Genomic DNA, 19,551 nt, shown 5'->3' with positions numbered 1-19,551 from the left:
GGGAACCGAAATATAAAGCGGGGAACCGAAATATAAAGCGGGGAACCTCAGATGCTGGACATCTGAAACAAACAAAATAGGAATTCCTAGAGACACCCAGCAGGAATAGATAAGATAGAAGCTGTTTCCACCAGCAGGTGAAACTGGAGCTAGGGGGAGCAGATTTAGGACAGAGTTGAGGAGGAACTTCGTCACCCCAGAGGGTTGTGAATCTGTGGAATTCCCTGCCCAGTGAAGCAGTTGAGGCTACCTCGCTGAATGTTTTTGAACAGTAAAGAAATTAAGGGTTATGGTGAGTGGGCAGATAAGTGGAGCTGAATCCATGAAAAGATCAGCCATAGTCTCATTGAATAGTGGAGCAAGCTCGATGGGCCAGGTGGCCTACTCCTGCTCCTATTTCTTTTGTAGGATCGTAGAATCCCCAGAGTATGGAAGTAGGCCATTTGGCCCATCAAGACCACACTGCCCCTCTGAACAGCATCCCACCCAGGCCCACCTGTATTTGCCATGGCTAATCCACACATCCCTGGACACTATGAGGCAAATTAGCATGGCCAATCCACCTAACCTACACATCTTTGGACTTACTTACAGGCAATGCTCCATCAGAACTGTACCAGACGGTCAGTCAAGATTTTGTGCTCAGTGTATGAAAGAGCGCTCACAACCAGAACATTTTGATTCCAAGGTGGGATATCTACCACTGAACCAAGGCCTACACCCAAAAAACAGAAATGAGGTAAATGTTTGAGACACAACTTGCCTTGTTCAAAACGTTAACCCACTGTTCTCATCTTTCTAGTACACCTTTGGGAGGAACTGGAGCGCCTGGAGGAAACCCACGCAGACACGGGTAGAACCCTACACAGACAGTCACTGGAGGCTGGAATGGAACCTGGGACCCTGGTGCTGTGACGTGGTAGTGTTAGCCACTGAGCCTCCATGCCACCCAAAATTAACGGTTTTGTGTCCAGAGACCCTTCTTCAGAATTAGGTCACCAGACTTGAAGCAGTAAATTCTGTTTTCTCTCCAGAAGTGCTGCCTGACCTGATAAGTTCCTCCAGCAAATCGCTGTTTGAAGAGAAGACCCCAGATCTTCATTCATAGTGCTGTGGAGTTTCTCACTCCAACACGAAAGGTAGTCCGGGCCTTGGCTCAATGTCTCATCTGAGAGACACCTTTTCTTACAGGCAATGCTCCATCAGAACTGTACCAGACGGTCAGTCAAGATTTTGTGCTCAGTGTATGAAACAGCGCTCACAACCAGAAAATTTTGATTCCAAGGTGGGATATCTACCACTGAACCAAGGCCTACACCCAAAAAACAGAATGAGGTAAATGTTTGAGACACAACTTGCCTTGTTCAAAACATTAACCCACTGTTCTCATCTTTCTAGTACACTCCTATTATTTCCAAACTTCAGCTTCCTAGTCACATGCAGTACCCTTGATGTGTAAAAGATATTTTTTCAGAAGATCAGTATTTCTAGTTGTTTCATGGCTGCAAATCATATAATTGGCACCTTTGTAAGATGTAACAGTGCACACGTGCAGAGGGGGCAAGTTTAAAGTTTTGGCAGAGATCTGTAGCTTGGGTTGTAGATGAAGTTGCTGATTTGCTTGCCGAGCTGGCATATTTTTTGGTCGGGACCCGAAACGTCAGCTTTCCTGCTCGGCCTGCTGTGTTCCTCCAGCTCCACACTGTTATCTCAGACTCCAGCATCGGCAGTTCTTACTATCCGAGTGTTTTTTGTTCCGATGTTTTTGTCACCATGTTAGGTGACATCATCAGTAGAGCCTCCAATAAAGCGATATTATTCTACTCCACTTAGAATTTATACTGTCCAGTCCGTTATGGCGAGCACTATCATTTCCGGTTTTGATCTGTATGGGTTTGTATATGGGGTCCAATTCTATAGGTTTGTTGATTGAAGTATGGGTGGAGAACCATGCCTCTAGGAATTCCCATACGCGTCTAAGTTTGGCTTAGGCTACTATGGTTACTCTGTCCCAGTTAAATTGATGGCCTTTCATTGTCTGAACGTACAGATATTAATGAGAGTTTAGTCGTGCCATTTTGCTGCTAGCTGATGTTCGTGTATTCTGATGGCTAGTTTCCTTCCTGTCTGTCCAATGTAATGTTTGTGGCAGTTGTTGTGTAGCATTTTTGTAAACCATGTTCCTTCTGCATGTTGTGGGAATGGGGTCTTTAATCCTTGTAAGTGTCTGTGGTAGAGTGGCTGAGAGTTTGTGGACCACCATGATTCCTAGTGGTCTTGGAAGTCTTTTTGTCAGTTCCAATATGTTCCTGATGTAGGGCAGTGTGGTCAGTGTGTTAGGGCGTACTGTGTCCTCCTGTTGCTGTCTGTTTCTGTAGGCATCCGTGGATGAAGTTGCAGGGATATCCGTTTAAAGCAAGGATCTTGTATAAAAAAAAGTGTTCTTCCTCTCTCCTGCGTAGTTCTGGAGAGTTGCAGTGTGTCCTGGCCCATTTAAATAGTGTCCTAACGCAGCTCTGTTTGTGGGCAGCAACCACCCCAAAATGTCCATACAGATCAAAAGCCAGAAATGACAGTACTCACCATAACAAACTGGACAGTATAAATTCCAAACGGAGTAGAACAACATCGCTTCATCGGAGGCCCCACTGATGATATCACCTAGCATGGTGATGAAACGTCTGAACAAAAAACAAGCCAGCTCAGTGAGCAAGTCAACAACCTCAGACGGGTCAAGTGAAATATCTACCATTGCCAGATGTTATGGACCCCCTCAAAATATATTAAGAAGGTAGCCTAGAGCCTAACTTTTTCTTATTTTAAAAGGTAAGCGTAAGGTGCTGTGTTCCAGATGTAATTCGATTAGTGAAACTACTCGACATTAAGCAAAATACAATTTATTCATACATTATAGTTAAAATACATCAAAAGAAAAGAATTGGTTTAGCTGTAACTCTACTTGAATGCTTATCAAAATAATAGACACAGTAACTATTACTAATGAACTGTTCCAAAATAGTAACATCCCATGAACACATACTTGGCAAAAGGCAAATTCAAAAAAACAGATTGGAGTACTGCATGTGAGACAATTAATATTAAAAAACAACTCAGACAGAAAGCAAGAGAGAGTGAGAAAAGCAGCCAAGATCTTCACTGCCTTCCAACCCCGCTGAGAACCCCACAACTGCTGAAAGCTAAAACGAAAAGACCTGGTTCTGTAGGCGTTTGACCACACCCATTCAGGCTGCTTCTATTGTTCCATTTTAAAAAAAGCACACAAGGCTTCACAAATTGTTTATCTTCTCAGAGACTGGTCTTCACCTATCCCCCAATCTCGCTCTAAAAGAAACCACCTCTTAAAGCCACAGCATCATCACACAGATACCTTCATTATTAGAGAGAGCAGGGATTCAACAAATGTCGAATTCAAATGAAATTCAGCATCTGCAGTGTTTATATGTGTTGTATGAATCTGAAATGACTTTTATTCAGAATAGGCTCTGCCGCAGGACAGTGATCATTTCTTGTGGGTTCAGCTCTGTTCAGAGACACCTCATGGACCAGAGAGGAGCCTTTGGCTTCAGATTTTCACATTTCCAACTTCTTAATTCTTGGCTCAGGGCTTCTTCACTAATTATTTCTGGTTACCTTCTTTATCCCTTTCCCATGGGCTTCCTGCTAATGTGATGGAACCAGAGGTGCCTATTCCACGAAGAAACGGAATATTCTTCACTTCCCTTCGGATACTGAAGGAGCTGTGGCACCAGCGCTTCTCCACATCAACCCTGTTGCCAGAGCTTTCTTTATTGCAGCCAGAGATGTTCCCTTGTGATTGCTGCAATCCCTCACAACCTTATTGCTGATTCACATCCTGGGCGATAGCTACAAATGCTCAGTCCCATCTGCATGTGTGCAGGCGCCATCTTTGGCAGCCATCTTGGATTTTGTACCATTCACCCCAATTGTTTTATCCAATTCCTGGGCTGATTTGTATGTTTCATTTCCTTGACTTTTTTAGATTCACATTCTAACTCCTATCCAACTAGATTCCAAAACTTCATTTTACTTCTCACTGCAATTCCAAATCAACACACTCCAAGTAACTCTGTCATTTCATTTTCAAAGGCAAACAGCAAAGTCAATCTGCTATCAAATCAAAGAGAAATCTAACAACACTGTAGATCGCTCCCCAAAGTTTGGGTAGCATAATTCATAAATACAATTACTATTATCCCTGTTGCAATATAAATAATTATCACAAGCTTTAAAAATATAGCATCAGATATTGTGCATTGATTCATAAATTTCTTTCATTGTAGTTATGAGTATGAAATGTTATAAACAGATTAATTTCTTTGAAATAATGCTGTAACTGATACTTAACATGTATTGATAGATTTGATCCATGTATCAACACTCTAGTTATGGTTATGTTTTTCTTTGATCAAAAATAGAATTTATTTATAAAATTGCAAAATATACATTACAAAACATTCCAGATCAAAGAGTAAAGAAAATACAATAAACTTTAACTTTTCGCCATAAGCGCATTCAGTCTGGAGGTGCCTCAATACAACTGCATTATTCTTAATGATTACAATATAAATTCATCACTCCATGAACAGTTCATCAGCTTGTCAACTTTGACTCACGCTACAGTCCCGTTTCACACATTTGGTAGGTTCATTCACTCTTGAGTTAAATTGTTACTTTAAGTGGTCAATTATTGGCTGTGGACTTAGCTCCTTGATGTCAGTTGAGAGTGGGCTACTTCCTCCAGAGCACAAGGCAAAGAGGGAAAGGGAAAAATGAATGGGGTGGGGAGATGGAAAGTTGGAAGAAAGTCGAGAGGGCGGGAGGCGCGAGCGAGGGCGCGAGGTGTGGAACAGGGCAAGTGAAATTAGATGGAAAGAAAACACACGGACGAGAAAAAACCATGAGTAGAATCAACCTCTCATCTGCAGAAAGAAACAAGCAGCCTACAGATGAACCATTCACCTTGCAACCATTACTGGGCCCGTTGAGGAGACAGTTGCACATTTTTTCAGTTTAGCATAGGCACTGAAATTCTGCTCAGTGAATCTTCAGTTTTCCCACTGTACCTTCAGAGAGACACCAGCAAAACCTTCCAGAGAAGCTAGGTCTCACCTCCCTCCAGAATCGCAGGCCTTTGAAATGTAACTTTAGTGGCATGTCACTGTAGATTGGAGTGAGGGAGTTTGAGAGTTCACTGCACTCACCTTCTAAAAGCAAACATGCAAGTTCTTTAATAATAAACACTAGGCAGGCAATTAGAATTCAGGAATTCAATTTTCAGAATGGCAAGCAATAAAACTGAATTTGATAAATCTGATTAATTGATAGGCCAGCACAAGGAAAGTGATCAAGTGATTAATTAACAGCCTTTGGAGATAGAACACGTTGTCAGATCTGTACATGACTGCACTCTCTCAACATGTCACTGGCTCAATGCCCCTTGAAGCAGTCAAAGAGTCGGTTGTAAAAACAGTTGTGATACACAAGGGCAGTGGAGATTCACGGAAAAGGTTTGTGCCTGGTTAAGGCAATATACATAGCCTGGCCAGTGTTGTCCAGATACAGACATCAAGTTTAAAAAAAAAGTTAATGTTTCACTTTGGGACTACTCCCACCTGCAATCAAAACAAGTTTATTGAATATGACTTGCCCAAAATGCAGTTCTGGCTCTCAGTCAGATCCCCATCTAGTTAAGGTGCATCCAGCTGCCAACTAATTCTGTAGCTCCTAAATTAAGGCTCGCATCACAGTGATAGCGTCACTACCTCTGTGCCAGGAGGCTTGGGTTCAATTCCCACCTGTTCCAGAGTGTACTGTAACACATCTGAACAGTTTGGTTAAAAGTATCAACAGCTATTGTGCTCCCTCCAACAGCACGGTCAGTGTAACATAACAGTTCAAGACAGCTCTTAATCACTTCCTCAAAAAGATACTATAGATGGTTAAAAAAAAAAAAAAAAATGGCCTTGCCATCAACACCCACATCCCACACAACAGAAAAATCTTGTAATGGTACCCAAAGTAATAACCATAACTTAATGGCAGATTCCCCTTTGCATCTACTAGCTGCCCTCAGGAGATGCAATTATTGTTTGAAGAGTAACCTGGAGGGAAAAGAAAGAAGCAGTTTTTCTGAAAACGGAGGAATCACTCACCTGCAACATGCAACTGAGGCCGTAAACTAAAGGGCGATGCTGCGGACACGAATGGAAATCCGAGAAGGCCGACTGCACTGGGCTCATTACTACAGCAGGAGCAGCGGGACTAGGAGCAGCCAGAGGAACGTTATTTGGTCCAATGATCACGTGAGGAGAGTGTGCAGGAACAAGGTTTGCAGAGTTTTCACTCAGAAGAACGGAAAGCCTCCTGGCACAGAAATAGGCAAGGCGACGGGATAAATAAGCCGACTGAACAAACTCTTCAGAATACTGAAAGAAAGCAAAGATTATTGGGTAGATCTTGCTGTACAAGACATTTTGCAGTTGTTCGATACCTAATTTCCTGCCCTCCAACCTACTCCTATGAGAAGCAGCAGCCTCATGTTGGCTTCCAGTCTAACCCATCTGACCCTGTAAGGTGTAGGAGCAAAAGTAGGCCATTCAGCCCACGGAATCTGCCCCATCATTCAATGAGACCATGGCTGATCTGATAATCCTCAACTCCACTTTCCTGCCTTATCCCTACATTTGTTTATTTATTTACTTACTGATTAAAATCAGTCAGTCAGTCTCGTGTTGACTAAAAACCCCAGCCTCAAATGCCCTCTATAGTGAAGAATTCCACAGACTTCCTACCCTCTGAGCAAAGAAATTCCTCATCTGTTTTAAATGGACAAGCCATTATTCTGAGGTTATACCCTCTGGTCCTGGACTCTCCCACAAGAAGAAACATCCACCCTGTCATACAGTCATACAGCACAGAAACAGACCCTCCGGTCTGACTCATCCATGCCGACCAAGTTTCCCAAACTAACTAAGTTCCACTTGCCTGCGTTTGAATCAAATCCCTCTAAACCTTCCCTATGCATGTACCTATCCAAATGTGTTTCGAGTGTTGTAACTATACCTGCACCTAATACTTCCTCTGGCAGTTCATTCCACATACGAACCACCCAGTGTGTGAAAAAGTTGCCCCTCACGTCCTTTTTAAATCTGACCCAAAATGTTAACTCTGATTTTTTTCTTGACAGATGCTGCCAGACCTGCTGAGCTTTTCCAGCAACTTCTGTTTTTGTTCCTAATTTTCAGCATCTGCAGTTCTTTCGGTTCTTTTTAAATCTTCCTCCTCTCACCTTAAAAATATCTTCCCCAGTTCGCATCTCACCCACCCTCGAGAAATGATCTTTGCTTTTCACCTTATCTATGCCCCTCAAATTTTACAAACCTTTATAAAGGTCAGCCCTCAACCTCCTGTGCTCCAGTGAATCAAGTCCAGCCTCTCCTTATAACTCAAACCCTCCATTCCCAGCAACATCCTGGTAAATCTTTCCTGAACCCTCTCTAGTTTAATAATATCCTTCCCATTGCACAGCAACCAAAACTATACATTGTACTCCAAAATGGCCTCATTAACGTCCTGTACAACTCTAGTATTCAATGGTCTGAGCAATGAAGGTAAGAGTGTTAAACTCCTTCTTAACCATCCTGTCTACCTATGATATAACTTTCAAAAGAAACATGTACCTGAGCCCCTAGGTGCCTCTGTGCAACACCACCACCCAGGGCCCTACCATTAACTGTACAAGTCCTGCCCTTGTTTGTTTTACCAAAATGCAATACTGATATTTATCCAAACTAAACTCAGTCTGCCACTCCTCAGCCCATTGGCCCAATTGATCCTAGTTAACCTTCTTCACTGTCAAATATACCAACTTTGGTATCACCCACAAACTTACAAAGCATGCCTCCTAAATTCTCATCCAAATGGTTTACATAAATTACAACAGTGGACCCAACACTGTTCCCTGTGGAACACCGCGAGTCACAGGCCTCCAGTCTGACAAACAACTCTTCACCACCGCTCTGTCTCCAACATCAAGCCAAGGTTTTAAGAGTAGATTTCGTAGCTCATGTCGTAGTTGGTTGGCTCGCTGAGCTGGTTCGTTGTTCCGCAGACGTTTCATTACCCTGCTAGGTAACATCATCAGTGCAGCCTCTGATGAAGTGCTGTTGCGTTTTCCCACCTGTTACTTAAATTCTGGTGTCTGTTGGATTTGATTACCTCACTTCCAGTTTTCCTTCGCAGTGGTGTATATATAGGGTCTAGCTCTATGTGTTTGTTGATAGCCGCCTTAGTGGAGAACCAGGCCTCTAGAAATTCCTGTGCTGGTCTCTGCTTGGCCTGTCCCAGGATCCTGGTGTTATCCCAATCGAACTGGTGGTTTTCCTAATCCATGTGGATGGAGACGAGGGAGTATTGGTCATGACTTTTTGTTGCCAGTTGGTGTTCATGTACTCTTGCGGCTAAATTTTCTTCCTGTCTGTCCAATGCAATGTTTGTCGCAGTCTCTGCAAGGAACATTGTATATGATGTTGGTTCTGTCCGTACTGAGTAACGGGTCTTTGGTTCGGATTAGCAGTTGGCGTAGTGTTGATGTGGGTTTGTGCGCTACTCCGATGCCATGTAGGTCGTAGGAGTCTTGTGGTAAGTTCAGATATGTTCTTGATGTATGGTAGCATGATGTGTGTCGGGGCATGCAGTACCTTCCTGTTGTTGTTCATATAATAGGCATCATCTGACCCAGTTGTTCGGGTATCCACTGTCCTTGAATACTCGGTGGAGGTATTCTTCTTCTTTCTGGCGTAGTTGCGGGTTGCTGCAGTGTGTTGTTGCTCATGTAAATATAGTGTTCTCACGCAACTTCGTTTGCATGTGTTAGGATGGTTGCTGTTGAAATTCAGTACTTGGTCAGTGTGTGGCTTTCCTTTGTACCTTTGTTAGGAATTTCTCGTTGGGCCTGCATTGTTCTTTTCCTCTTCCCTGGTGAATTTGATCCCGGTGAGAGTGTTGTTTATTAGTTGGTGTGTCTCCTCTAGTTTGGTCTTTCTAATAATGACGTGTCATCCACGTAGCGGATCCATAGTTTTGGTTGGACTAACAGAAGGGCCTTGCTTTCGAATCTCTGCATCACCGCTTCAGCTATTGGTTCGGAGATAGGTGATCCCATGGGTGTCCCGTTGATCTGTTCATATATTTGGTCGTCAAAAGGTAAAGTGGGTCGTAAGGCATAGGTCCAGTAGCTTCAGCATGTTGTCTGTGGAGACTGTCACTAGGACCTTGTTCTGGTTTTAGTCATGTTGCCAGTGTTTCTCCTGCAAGTGGTACGTCGATCGATGTGAATAGGACAGTAATGTCGAATGATACCATGGTCTCGTCATCATCTATTCTTGTGTCCTTGAGGGAATTGAGGAGCTCGTGGGCTGAGTGGATTGAGTGGGGTGATTTGCTGACAAGGTGCTTTAGTCTCCTTTGCAAGTCCTCGGTTAATCTATGCAATGACGTGCCTGGCAGGGAGACTATATGTCTAAGGGGTACTTCCGGTTTGTGTACTTTTGGGAGGCCGTAGAATCGGGGGGAGGTGTTAGTTCCTTCTGGTTTCATTCTTAGATAGTCTGTTTTGTTGATTTGCCCAGTCTGTTTGAGTCTCTTTAACGCACCGAGTATCTTGTTGCCCAGTTGTGGTGTCGGGTCCATCTGCACTTGCCAGTATGTGTTCGCGTCAGCTAGTAGTGTCCGTGCTTTGGTGAGGTAGTCTCGCTTGTTTAGTATTACTGAAGTATGCCCTTTGTCCACTGGTAGTATTATGGGCTTTTTGTCCTTTTTCAGTCCTTCTAGGACCTTCCTATCTGATGTGTTAAGAGTGTTGATTTCGCTCCTTCTGGTCAGCGTCGGGATCACTGTCTGTCTTATGGCTTATTGTATTTCTTCATTGATGCAGTTGGCCTTCAGTGTGGCTAGAAATTCTGTCTTGTTAGCGTCCCGGTGGTTGTAGTGGAGTCCGCAAGTTAGAACAGCTTTCTGTGTGTCTGTCAGTTTCCTGTCTTAAAGGTTTCTTATCCAGGTGACTGCTCCATGATTGTCGTTTTGGTGGGTTAGTTTGGCTAGTTTCTCTTGAAGGATCTGTCTTTTCTTTGTTCTTGTTTTCTCTGGATTGATGTCAATGGCTCATTCTAAGTCAGTTGTCCAGTCCTGGTTGGTAGCGTCCAGGAATAAAGTTTTTTGGCGCATAATTTCTCTGTCATATCTATGGAGCCGGTTGTGTATTTTGTACCTAATTGATAGGTTCTCCCAGAATCCCATGTGCTACCTTTATTAAACAGTCTATGATACAGAATCTTGTCAAAGGCTTTATTAAAGTTCATGTAGACAATCTCTACCCTCAATCTTTCCACTTACGTACTCAAGAAGCTCAATCAAGGCAGTGATGCACAAAGCCATGCTGACTATCCCTAATCAGTCCCTGCCTCTCCAAATGCATGTAAATCTTATCTCTCAATCCCCTCCAACAACTCATCCACCACCGATGTCAAACTCACAGGTTTGGAGTTACCAGGCTTCTCCAATAAAGGCACAATATTGGCCACCCTCAGTCCTCCGGTGCCTCACCCATGGCTATAGATGATGCACACCTCTCCACTAGGGGCCCCGGAATTTCTTCCCTAACTTCCCACCATGTCCTGAGATATACTTGATCGGGTCCCGGAGATTTATGCGCCTTTAACGTTTTTTTTTTAAACAGACCTCTAGCACTTCCTCTTCTGTAATGTAGACCGTTTTCAAGACATCAATATTTATTTCCCCAGGTTCCCTAGCCTCCCTTTCTTCCTCCAACAGTAAAAACTGACAAAATATTTATTTAATATCTCTCCTATTTCCTGTGATTCCACACAAAGATCAACGAGGTTGTCTAAGTGGCCCTACTCTCTCCCTAGTTGTTCTTTTGCTCTTAGATGTCCTACCAAGTCCTCTAAGAATGTTTCAATGAGGTTACCTCTCATTCTTCCAAACTCCATTGAGTACAGGCCCAACATACTCCAACTCCTCATTACAAAATCCCTCCAAATCAACATAGTGAACCTTCTCTGGACTCTCTCTAATGCCACTATATCCTCACTTGGGTATGAGGACCAGAACTATTCACAGTATTCCAGCTCTAGTCTGGTCTAAATAAAGCAAGGTGTGTGTAGCCAGAATCAAGCATGATAGCTGCAATGGGAAAGACCCAAAAAAGATGAGGCCAATCCTCACTTATATACCACTCTACGGATGTAGGGCTTGGCTATGTTACCAGGACTAAAAACATGGAAGACTAATATCCAGAGAATAGTAGCTCAAATTCAGCCATGGCCATTTGAGAATTGAAACATTTTAAAAATCTAAACTGGAAATATGCCTCTGCATTTAGTAACAGGAGTATAAAGATGTAAAGACTTCAAAACCCAAATGGATTACAGATCTGTTGAGGAATGAAACATGCCTTGCTTACTCATTTTTGCCTACATATTAAAATCCAGGAATGTACTCCCTAATATCATTTGGGATCTAGACTAAACAATATCCAGTCAAAAAATGGACTGCAGCATTCTTGGCAGCAGCTGACCTAAAGACAATTAGGAATAGAACATAGAACATAGAACTGTACAGCACAGTACAGGCCCTTCGGCCCACGATGTTGCGCCAAACTTTTACCCTAAACCTAAGGTCTATCTAACCTCCACCCCGATCTGATACTATCATCCATATGCCTATCTAATTGCTGCTTAAATGCCCCAATGAGGCCGACTCCACTACCCTCTCTGACAATGCATTCCACGCCCCTACCACTCTCCGAGTAAAGAACCTACCTCTGACGTCTCCCACATATGGGCAACAAATGCTAACAAGCATTTAAAGAATAACTTTAAATGTATTGATTCCAGCTCCACACGAGCAATCCTCAACTCTCAACCAGCCCAGCAAGACACTCAGTCGCAGATTCAGGAATTCACAAAGGCAGCCCAGATCAGCTTCTCCCAACAACACTGGGCTTGTGTGATGCACCAATCTTAAAAATGCTTCAATTAGATTATAATCTGTCAGCATTGAAGGATAGATTCTAGTATCTTAACTATGAAGATCAGCAAAATAAACTGAAGACAGAGCCATGTCTTCAGCTACTTTGTGGCTAAAATACATTTTATTATGATCTCTGTTTCACGATAATGATGACAATGTTACCATTTTCATGTTTTATTGTATTTGAAAGGATAATGAGAACCAGATCAAGAATCACAGCAATGAGCAACTACAAAAGTTGCCAGTTTCCAAGCTGCCTTTTGCACAGGGAATCGATCAAGCTGCCGAATTATTTTTAGAAAAACAGTTGCGTGTGGGATCTTGCTGGAAAAACACCACTTGATCATGATTAAAAGCTCTGGAATAACTTTAACCTATTCCAAAAAACCAAAAAAGTTGTACCACCTAAGAAACTGTAATGAGTTTACCTGCTACAATTAAAACTTTGTAAAGGTTAGCAAATGAGCAGGTGACAATGCACTGAAAGAAAAGGTCTCCTGTGGCTTTGCTCAGATTGAAATCTGGAGTGTAGTTACAAAAGTACAGGAGCAACGTTCAACAGTCCTTCAAGACAGCAGTGGTGAAGGCAGTGGATGTTCGTGGATGCAGTGACAATCAAGTGGGCTGCTTTGTCCTGGATGGTGTCAAGCTTCTAGAGTGTTGTTGGAGCTACATCCATCCTAGAAAGTGGGGAGTTTTCTATCACACTCCTGACTTCAGCCTCGTAGATGGTGGACAGGCTTTGGGGAGTCAGGAGGTGAGTTACTCAAATAGAACAGTACAGCACAGAAACAGGTCCTTCAACCAAGATTTCTGCACTGACCAAGTACCATTTTAAATGAATCCCATCTGCCTGCACATGGTCCACATCTCTCTATTCCCCACCTGTTCATGTATCTGCTATTGTATCTGCTTCTAACATCTCCCCTGGCAGCATATTTGAGGCACCTCCGACCCTCTGTGCATAAAAGAAAATTACCTCGTACATCTCCTTTAAAAACTCTCTCTCTCTCACCTCAAGTCATGCCCTATTATTTGATATGTCCACCTTGGGAAAAGACTCCAATTATCCACCCTATCCACAACTCTCGTAACTTTATGTACTTCTGTCAGGTCACCACTCAGCCTCATCAGTCTAGTACAACCAACCTCTCCTAAATGGTGAATACACTCAATCCAGGCAATAGCCTGGTAAACCTCTTTTGCACCCTGTCCAAAGCCTCCACATCCTTTCTATAGCATGGTGACCAGAACTGTACATAATATTCCAATTATGGCCTGACTAAAGTTTTATACAGTCACAACATGACGTGTCAACCTTCATGCTCAATGCCTTGACCAACAAAGGCAAGCATGCCATACACCTTCTTTACCACCTTATCTACTTAAGCTGCCCCTCTCAGGGAGCTATGGACTTGCATCCCAAGATCCCACTCTATTACGATGCTCCGAAGGATCCTGCCATTTGCAGTGTACTTTCCTCTTGCATTTGACCTCCCAACAAGTTTCTGTAATGGCTACAGCATTATAGTTCCATGTACTAATCCAGGCTCTAAGCTCAACTGATTTACTTGCTATACTCATTGCATTAATAAATACACTTCAGACCACCAATCCTGCAACATTCATTAGCCTGACCCTGCCTGTTCTTCGTATTAGATTTACTGCAGTATTTCTAGACCCTGACTGACTCTTGCAGCCACCATATTCATATGGCAGTTCCAGTTGACTCTGGACATGCCAGGCTTGTGTCCATTTGAGTTTAAAAAAGTGAGAGGCAGCTCAAAATACAAGATCCTGAGGTGTCTAGACAGGAATGTGTGGAAGGAATGTTTCCACTTGTGACAGAATATAGAACTAGATCTCACGAATTAAAAATAAGGGGAGATTTTTATTTCTCACAGAAGATCATGAGTCTTTGGAACTCTATTCCTCAGAAACCAACAGAAGCAGATTCATTGAATATCTGTCAGGCAGAAGCTGATCAATTCTTGACAAGTAAGGATGAACAGGTGCATAAATCCCTAGTGCCTGATGAAATGCAGTTAAAACTGCTATGGGAGGCAAAGGGGGAGGTTGCTGGGGAGCAAGCAGATATATTTAATACTTCATAGAAATAGGAGGCGGCTATTCAGCCCTTCGGGCCTGCTCCACTGTTCTTCACAATCATGGCCGATCTTCCAACTCAATAGCCTAACCCTGCTTTCTCCCCATAACCTTTGATCCCATTCACCCCAAGTGCTGTATCTAGTCGCCTCTTGAATACATTCAATGTTTTGGCATCAACTACTTCCTGTGATAATGAATTCCACAGGCTCACCACTCTTGGGTGAAGAAATGTCTCATCTCTGTCCTAAATGGTCTACCCCGAATCCTCATACTGTGACCCCTGGTTCTGGACACACCCACCATCGGGAACATCCTCCCTGCATCATTGGCTACTAGTGATGTGCCAGATGACTGGAGTATACTAATGTGATTCTTCTGTTCAATAGAGGAGTAGGGATAAGCCAGGTAATTACAAACCAGTTAGTCTGACGTCAGCGGCAGGGAAATTATTGGAAAAATTTGGGAGATAGAGTTAATCAATACTTGGAAAGGCAGCGGGTGATTGGGGTAGTCAGCACAGATTCTGTTTGACTAATTTAATAGAGTGGATTTGATGAGGATAGTACAGTTGATGTGGTTTACATGGACTTCAGTAAGCCTTTTGGCTAGGCCCCACAGGGAAGGCTGGTCCAAAAAGGTAGAATTCACGGGATCCAAGGCAAGTTGGTAAACTGGATCCAAAACTGGCTTGCAAATAGGAGGCAAAGGCTGGTGGCAGAGGGCTATTTTTGTGATTGGAAGCCATTGACCAGCAGAGTACCACAGGGATCAGTGCTGGGACCCTTATTGTTAGTTATGTACATTAAACAGCTTGGATGTGAATGCAGAAGGTATAATTAGTAAGTTTGCAGCTGACTTGAACATTTGTGGTGTTGTTGACAGTGAGAAGGATGGTCTCAGGATACAGTCTGATATTGATCAGCTGGTAAATTGGGCAGAGCAAATTACAGGTAGAATTTAATGCTGATATGGGTTAGATGATGTATTTTGGAAGGTCCAATAAGGGAAGGATATGCACAATGAATGGTAGGTCCTTACAGAGTACTGGAAGTACAAAAGGACCTTGGGTGTACAAGTCCATAGATCCCTGATGGTGTCAGCACATGTTGATGGGGTGGTGAAGGCGGCCTACAGGATGCCTGCCTTCATTAACCGGGGCGTAGACTATAGGAGTAAGGAGAATGCTCGTTACAACCTTCAAAAATATTGGTTAGGCTACAAGTGGAATACTGTGAGCAGCTCCAGTCGCCACACTTTCAGAAGGACATGACTGTACTGAAGAGGGTGCAGGGGATATTCATCACAATGTTCTGGACCCAAAACGTTAACTCTGATTTCTGTCCACAGATGCTGAGTTTTTCCAGCAATTTCTAGCTTTGTTCACCAGCATGTTACTTGGGGTGAAAAGGCTCTAATACCAACCACCCCAGCAAACAATAACAAGCGGGACAGAACACCGACGCTCACTGGAGGCGCACCTAGCAGGGTGGTGAAACATTTGCAACCAAACCCACCGGCTCAGCGAGCATGTCTACAACCGGAGATGTCTCAGTTCTAAGAAGAGACTGGATAGGCTGGGTTTGTTTTCACTGGAGCAGAGGAGGCGGAGGGGCGTCTGATTGAAGTACACAAAATTATGAGGGGCACAGACTGCATAGATCGTGAGAATCTTTTCTCCCCCCCATGGCATACCTGTCTAAGGTGAGTGCTAAGCAGTTTAGAGAAGATCCAAGGATAAATATTTCCCACAGAGGGTGGTGGTAACATGGAACGTACTACCTGAGGGAGTGGTGGAGGCAAATACTCTCACTGCATTTAAGCAGCATCTGGAGGAGTACTTGAAAATGCCAGGCACAGTAGGTTATTGGCCAAGTACAGGTAACTGGGATTAGTATAGTTTGGCGTTTGTTGGTCAGAATAGGCATGGCAGACGAAAGGGGCTGCTTTTACCCTTGTAAACCAAAAGTAAAGCTTCCTTGACACCGTCTCCATCAAAAAGTCTAGGACAGGCACAGCATGGACCCAGATACACAGTAACGCCATATCTACTCATTTAAACTGAAAGCTCCCTTTACTGTCCCCATCACACATGTCCGCGATGGAAGCAGTGAACTTTTAAAGGTGTTGGATGGGTGGCAGTCAAGTGGGCAACTTTGTCCTGGACAATGTCGAGAGCTTCAAATACTGTTGGAGCTGCACAAGTACAGTGTATTCCATCGCACTCCTGACCAGAGCCTTGTAGACGTCTCGCAGTTTCTCACAATTTACATTCTCTCTTGGCGTTTGCCAAATCAGCAAGTTCTGTACAGGCAAAAGTTCATCCTTCTGCAGTTTAATGAATGACATTTGAGACTACCAGTCAGCATGATCGCACAGTGGTCACAGCACCCGGGACCTGGATTCAATTTCACTCTTGGGTGACTGCGTGGAGGCACAATCTTCCCATGTCGGTGTGGGTTTCCACTGAGTGTTCTGGTTTCTTCCACAGTCCGAAGAAGTGTAGGCTAGGCACATTAGCCATTGGAAATGCCTCTCCGGAGGGTCAGAGTGGACTTGATGGCTGAGTGGCCTGCTTCCACACTGTAGGGGTTCTATGATTCAATGTGACACAAAGTTCCACAACTCCAAGTTGAGCCTGTTGTCAATTTATACATTTATAAATCATGATTATGCAGGCACCCAAAGGATTCGAAGTGTTAAAATAACTGACAGAAAGACACAAAGATTAGCTCAGAATTAAAGACATCACATTATTTTCAGCTCACCAAGGTCAGAGTTATCTGTGCTGGGAAATGGAACTCATCAGCTGCTGCAGTCATCCCTCTCAGAATCAGAACAGCACTGAATCTTTGAGCACTGAGCATTCCACTCTTTCTCACCAACAGCCACATGTTACTTCAAAAAAAACATCAATTTCCTAAACTAATCATCCATGTGACCACCCAGCAAGACTGATAATCACTGATAATGAGGGACAGATTGATTGTCAGAAGTTTGGAATTAATTACCAAAGTAAACTTCCAAAAACAGCTGACATAGAACTAATACCTTCAAGCAGTGACGAACTTTTCAATCCTATACACTGTACTAGATTCAATTCCAGTCATGAAAGGCCTGTGTTAATCCACAATAGCAACTGGAACCCACTGTGAAGTGAATGGATCTGTAGACTGCAGCATGGAGGCAAGGCTGGAGTTATATTAAATACTGTGGGTTGGGGGGGGGGGGGGGGGGGTGGGGTGGGTGGGTGGGTGGAGCCCTGAGACAGGTTGTCAAAAAGTCATCCCTCCAATCTCAAAGTGTAATTACCTATGTATTCATGTCAGTTTAAGTAAGAGGTTAAGACAATTGCAATTCATTTGTAATGTTCATCAAACAAACAACAACTGTACGTGTGGAATCTTTCATTAAGAGAAACAAAAGGAGAACACTTGTTTTGCTTACCTGGAGCATCAGTGGCAACAGCAATTTAAGGAGTTCATCATCTGCCGGTCTGACCTTTTCCAGCACATCCAAAATCCAGGTTAAATATTCATGTCGCTCCAACATCCCATCCTACAACATGACATGCCAGCCAGTTAAAAGAAGTTTCTTCTCCCTGTTGCTCACAGTCAGGAAATTAATGTATATCCTTTTCTGCAAAGGCAAGCAACTGTGATCCCAACATTTCTAATGCCTGCAAGAACTTGCACTGCAATACTGTAGAGCATGTTAATAATTAGTAAACTGCACAAGATGTATCACAGAGGCTTAGTCTACGTCATTTGTGGTATAACATCTTCCCAGATGAGAAGTATACATAAACATTATGGAAATGAAAATGCAGCAACATCAATGACCACCTAAGATGAAACCCTTCCAATAACTAATTTAATAACCGCCCTCCTTAAATTTGTTTGAAGAAAAAAGGGTTCATCTTAAGCTGTTGAATTTAACTGATGGCCTTGACAGGAACAAGGCGACCAGACTGTCATTTGATGCAAACACAGACTAATCAACACCCAATTCTGCATTCTTGTTGACATGGGTACTTCTTGAACTGTCTGCATTAACAATGAGATGCTTGCAACAGTTGCAAAGCAAGTGCAGCCTTCAAAGTTGGAAGACGAGTCTCAGAATGAAAAGTAGTAAATCCACTCACCTAAGGTAATGTCAGTAGAAAATTTTTTAAAAAAAGTAAAAGAACTGTGGATGCTGGAAATCTGGAACAAAAACAGAAATTGCTGGAAAAACTCAGGTCTGGCAGCATCCACAGAGAGATGCAGGGACAATGCCTTCAGTACAGTGACCTTTAATCAGAACTGACAAAATCATATACGTTAACTCTGCTTCTCTCCCTACAGGTGCTGCCAGACCTGCTGAGCATCTCCAAGAATTTCTGTTTTTTATTCAGATTTCCAGCATCCACAGTTCTTCACTTTATTTATTCAGTGATTTCAGCAGAATTGGAAAAGGAGAGCTGATGCACTTAAATGGTGTAGAACTTGCTGATGTAATTTAGATTTGAAACCAAGTCACTAACACAAAGCTGCTGCATGGCTTTTCATTTGAAATGAAAACAAGATATCAGAAAATGCCATGCAATTCATTCACAATACAGATCATATTCTAAAACTTTTATATGCAGTTGGAATAAGCTATGATGAAAGCTATTGGACTGTTCACCTCAATTGCAAGAGGATTTGAGTCCAGGAGTAGTGAAGTCTTGCTTCCAGCGTATAGTAGCCAGCTTAGACTGCCCCGGAGTACTGCGTGCAGTTTTGGTCTTGCCTCAATAAAGATATTGTTGCCACAGAGGAAATGCAATGAAGGTTCACCCAACTGGTTGGAGAGATGTCAGGACAGTCCTGAGACAACAGTTTGGGCAAACTGGACCTGGATTTTCTAAAATTTCGAAGAATGAATAGTGATCTCATTGATATTTACAAAATACTTAGTGATACGCAGGGTAGTTGCGGGCAAGAGGTTTCCTCCAGTTAGGGAATCTAGAACCAGGGAGCACATTTTAAAGTAAAGGAGAATGTCATTTATGACCAGGATTAAGGGAATGAATGGTAGGTCCCTAGGCAGTACTGAGGAACAAAGGGACATTGGTGTACAAGCCCATGGATCTCAGAAGGTGTCAGCACAGGGAGACACGTTGGTGAAGATGGCATTCGGGATGCTTGCCTTCATCAGCCAGGGCATATAATACAGGAGCAAGAAAGTCCCATTACAACTTAAAACATTATTTGGGCCACAAGTGGAATACTGTGTGCGGTTCTGTCTGCTACACAATTGGAAGGACATGATTGCACCGGAGAGAGTACAGAGGAGATTCACCAGAATATCAGTTATGAGGAGAGACTG

At 43.1% G+C, this 19,551-nt stretch overlaps 1 protein-coding gene across 1 annotated transcript in view; it reads right to left on the bottom strand.

The window, feature by feature from the left end:
* Positions 1-19,551, bottom strand: part of LOC109914935 (mediator of RNA polymerase II transcription subunit 12-like protein) — a 159,403-nt gene that overhangs the window by 37,099 nt on the left and 102,753 nt on the right. Inside the window, exons 7-8 of the mRNA XM_048604504.1 lie at positions 17,647-17,757; positions 6,195-6,467 (exon numbers count right to left, since the gene is read on the bottom strand). Coding sequence (XP_048460461.1) covers positions 6,195-6,467; positions 17,647-17,757 — 384 coding nt within the window. The remainder of the gene's footprint in view (positions 1-6,194; positions 6,468-17,646; positions 17,758-19,551) is intronic.

The sequence above is a fragment of the Rhincodon typus genome, chromosome 13 (assembly GCF_021869965.1).
Source record: "Rhincodon typus isolate 14 chromosome 13, sRhiTyp1.1, whole genome shotgun sequence".
In the NCBI taxonomy this organism is placed as follows: domain Eukaryota; kingdom Metazoa; phylum Chordata; class Chondrichthyes; order Orectolobiformes; family Rhincodontidae; genus Rhincodon; species Rhincodon typus.
The sequence above is the reverse complement of the archived record's forward strand: the minus strand, read 5'-3'. Positions and strand labels throughout refer to the sequence as shown.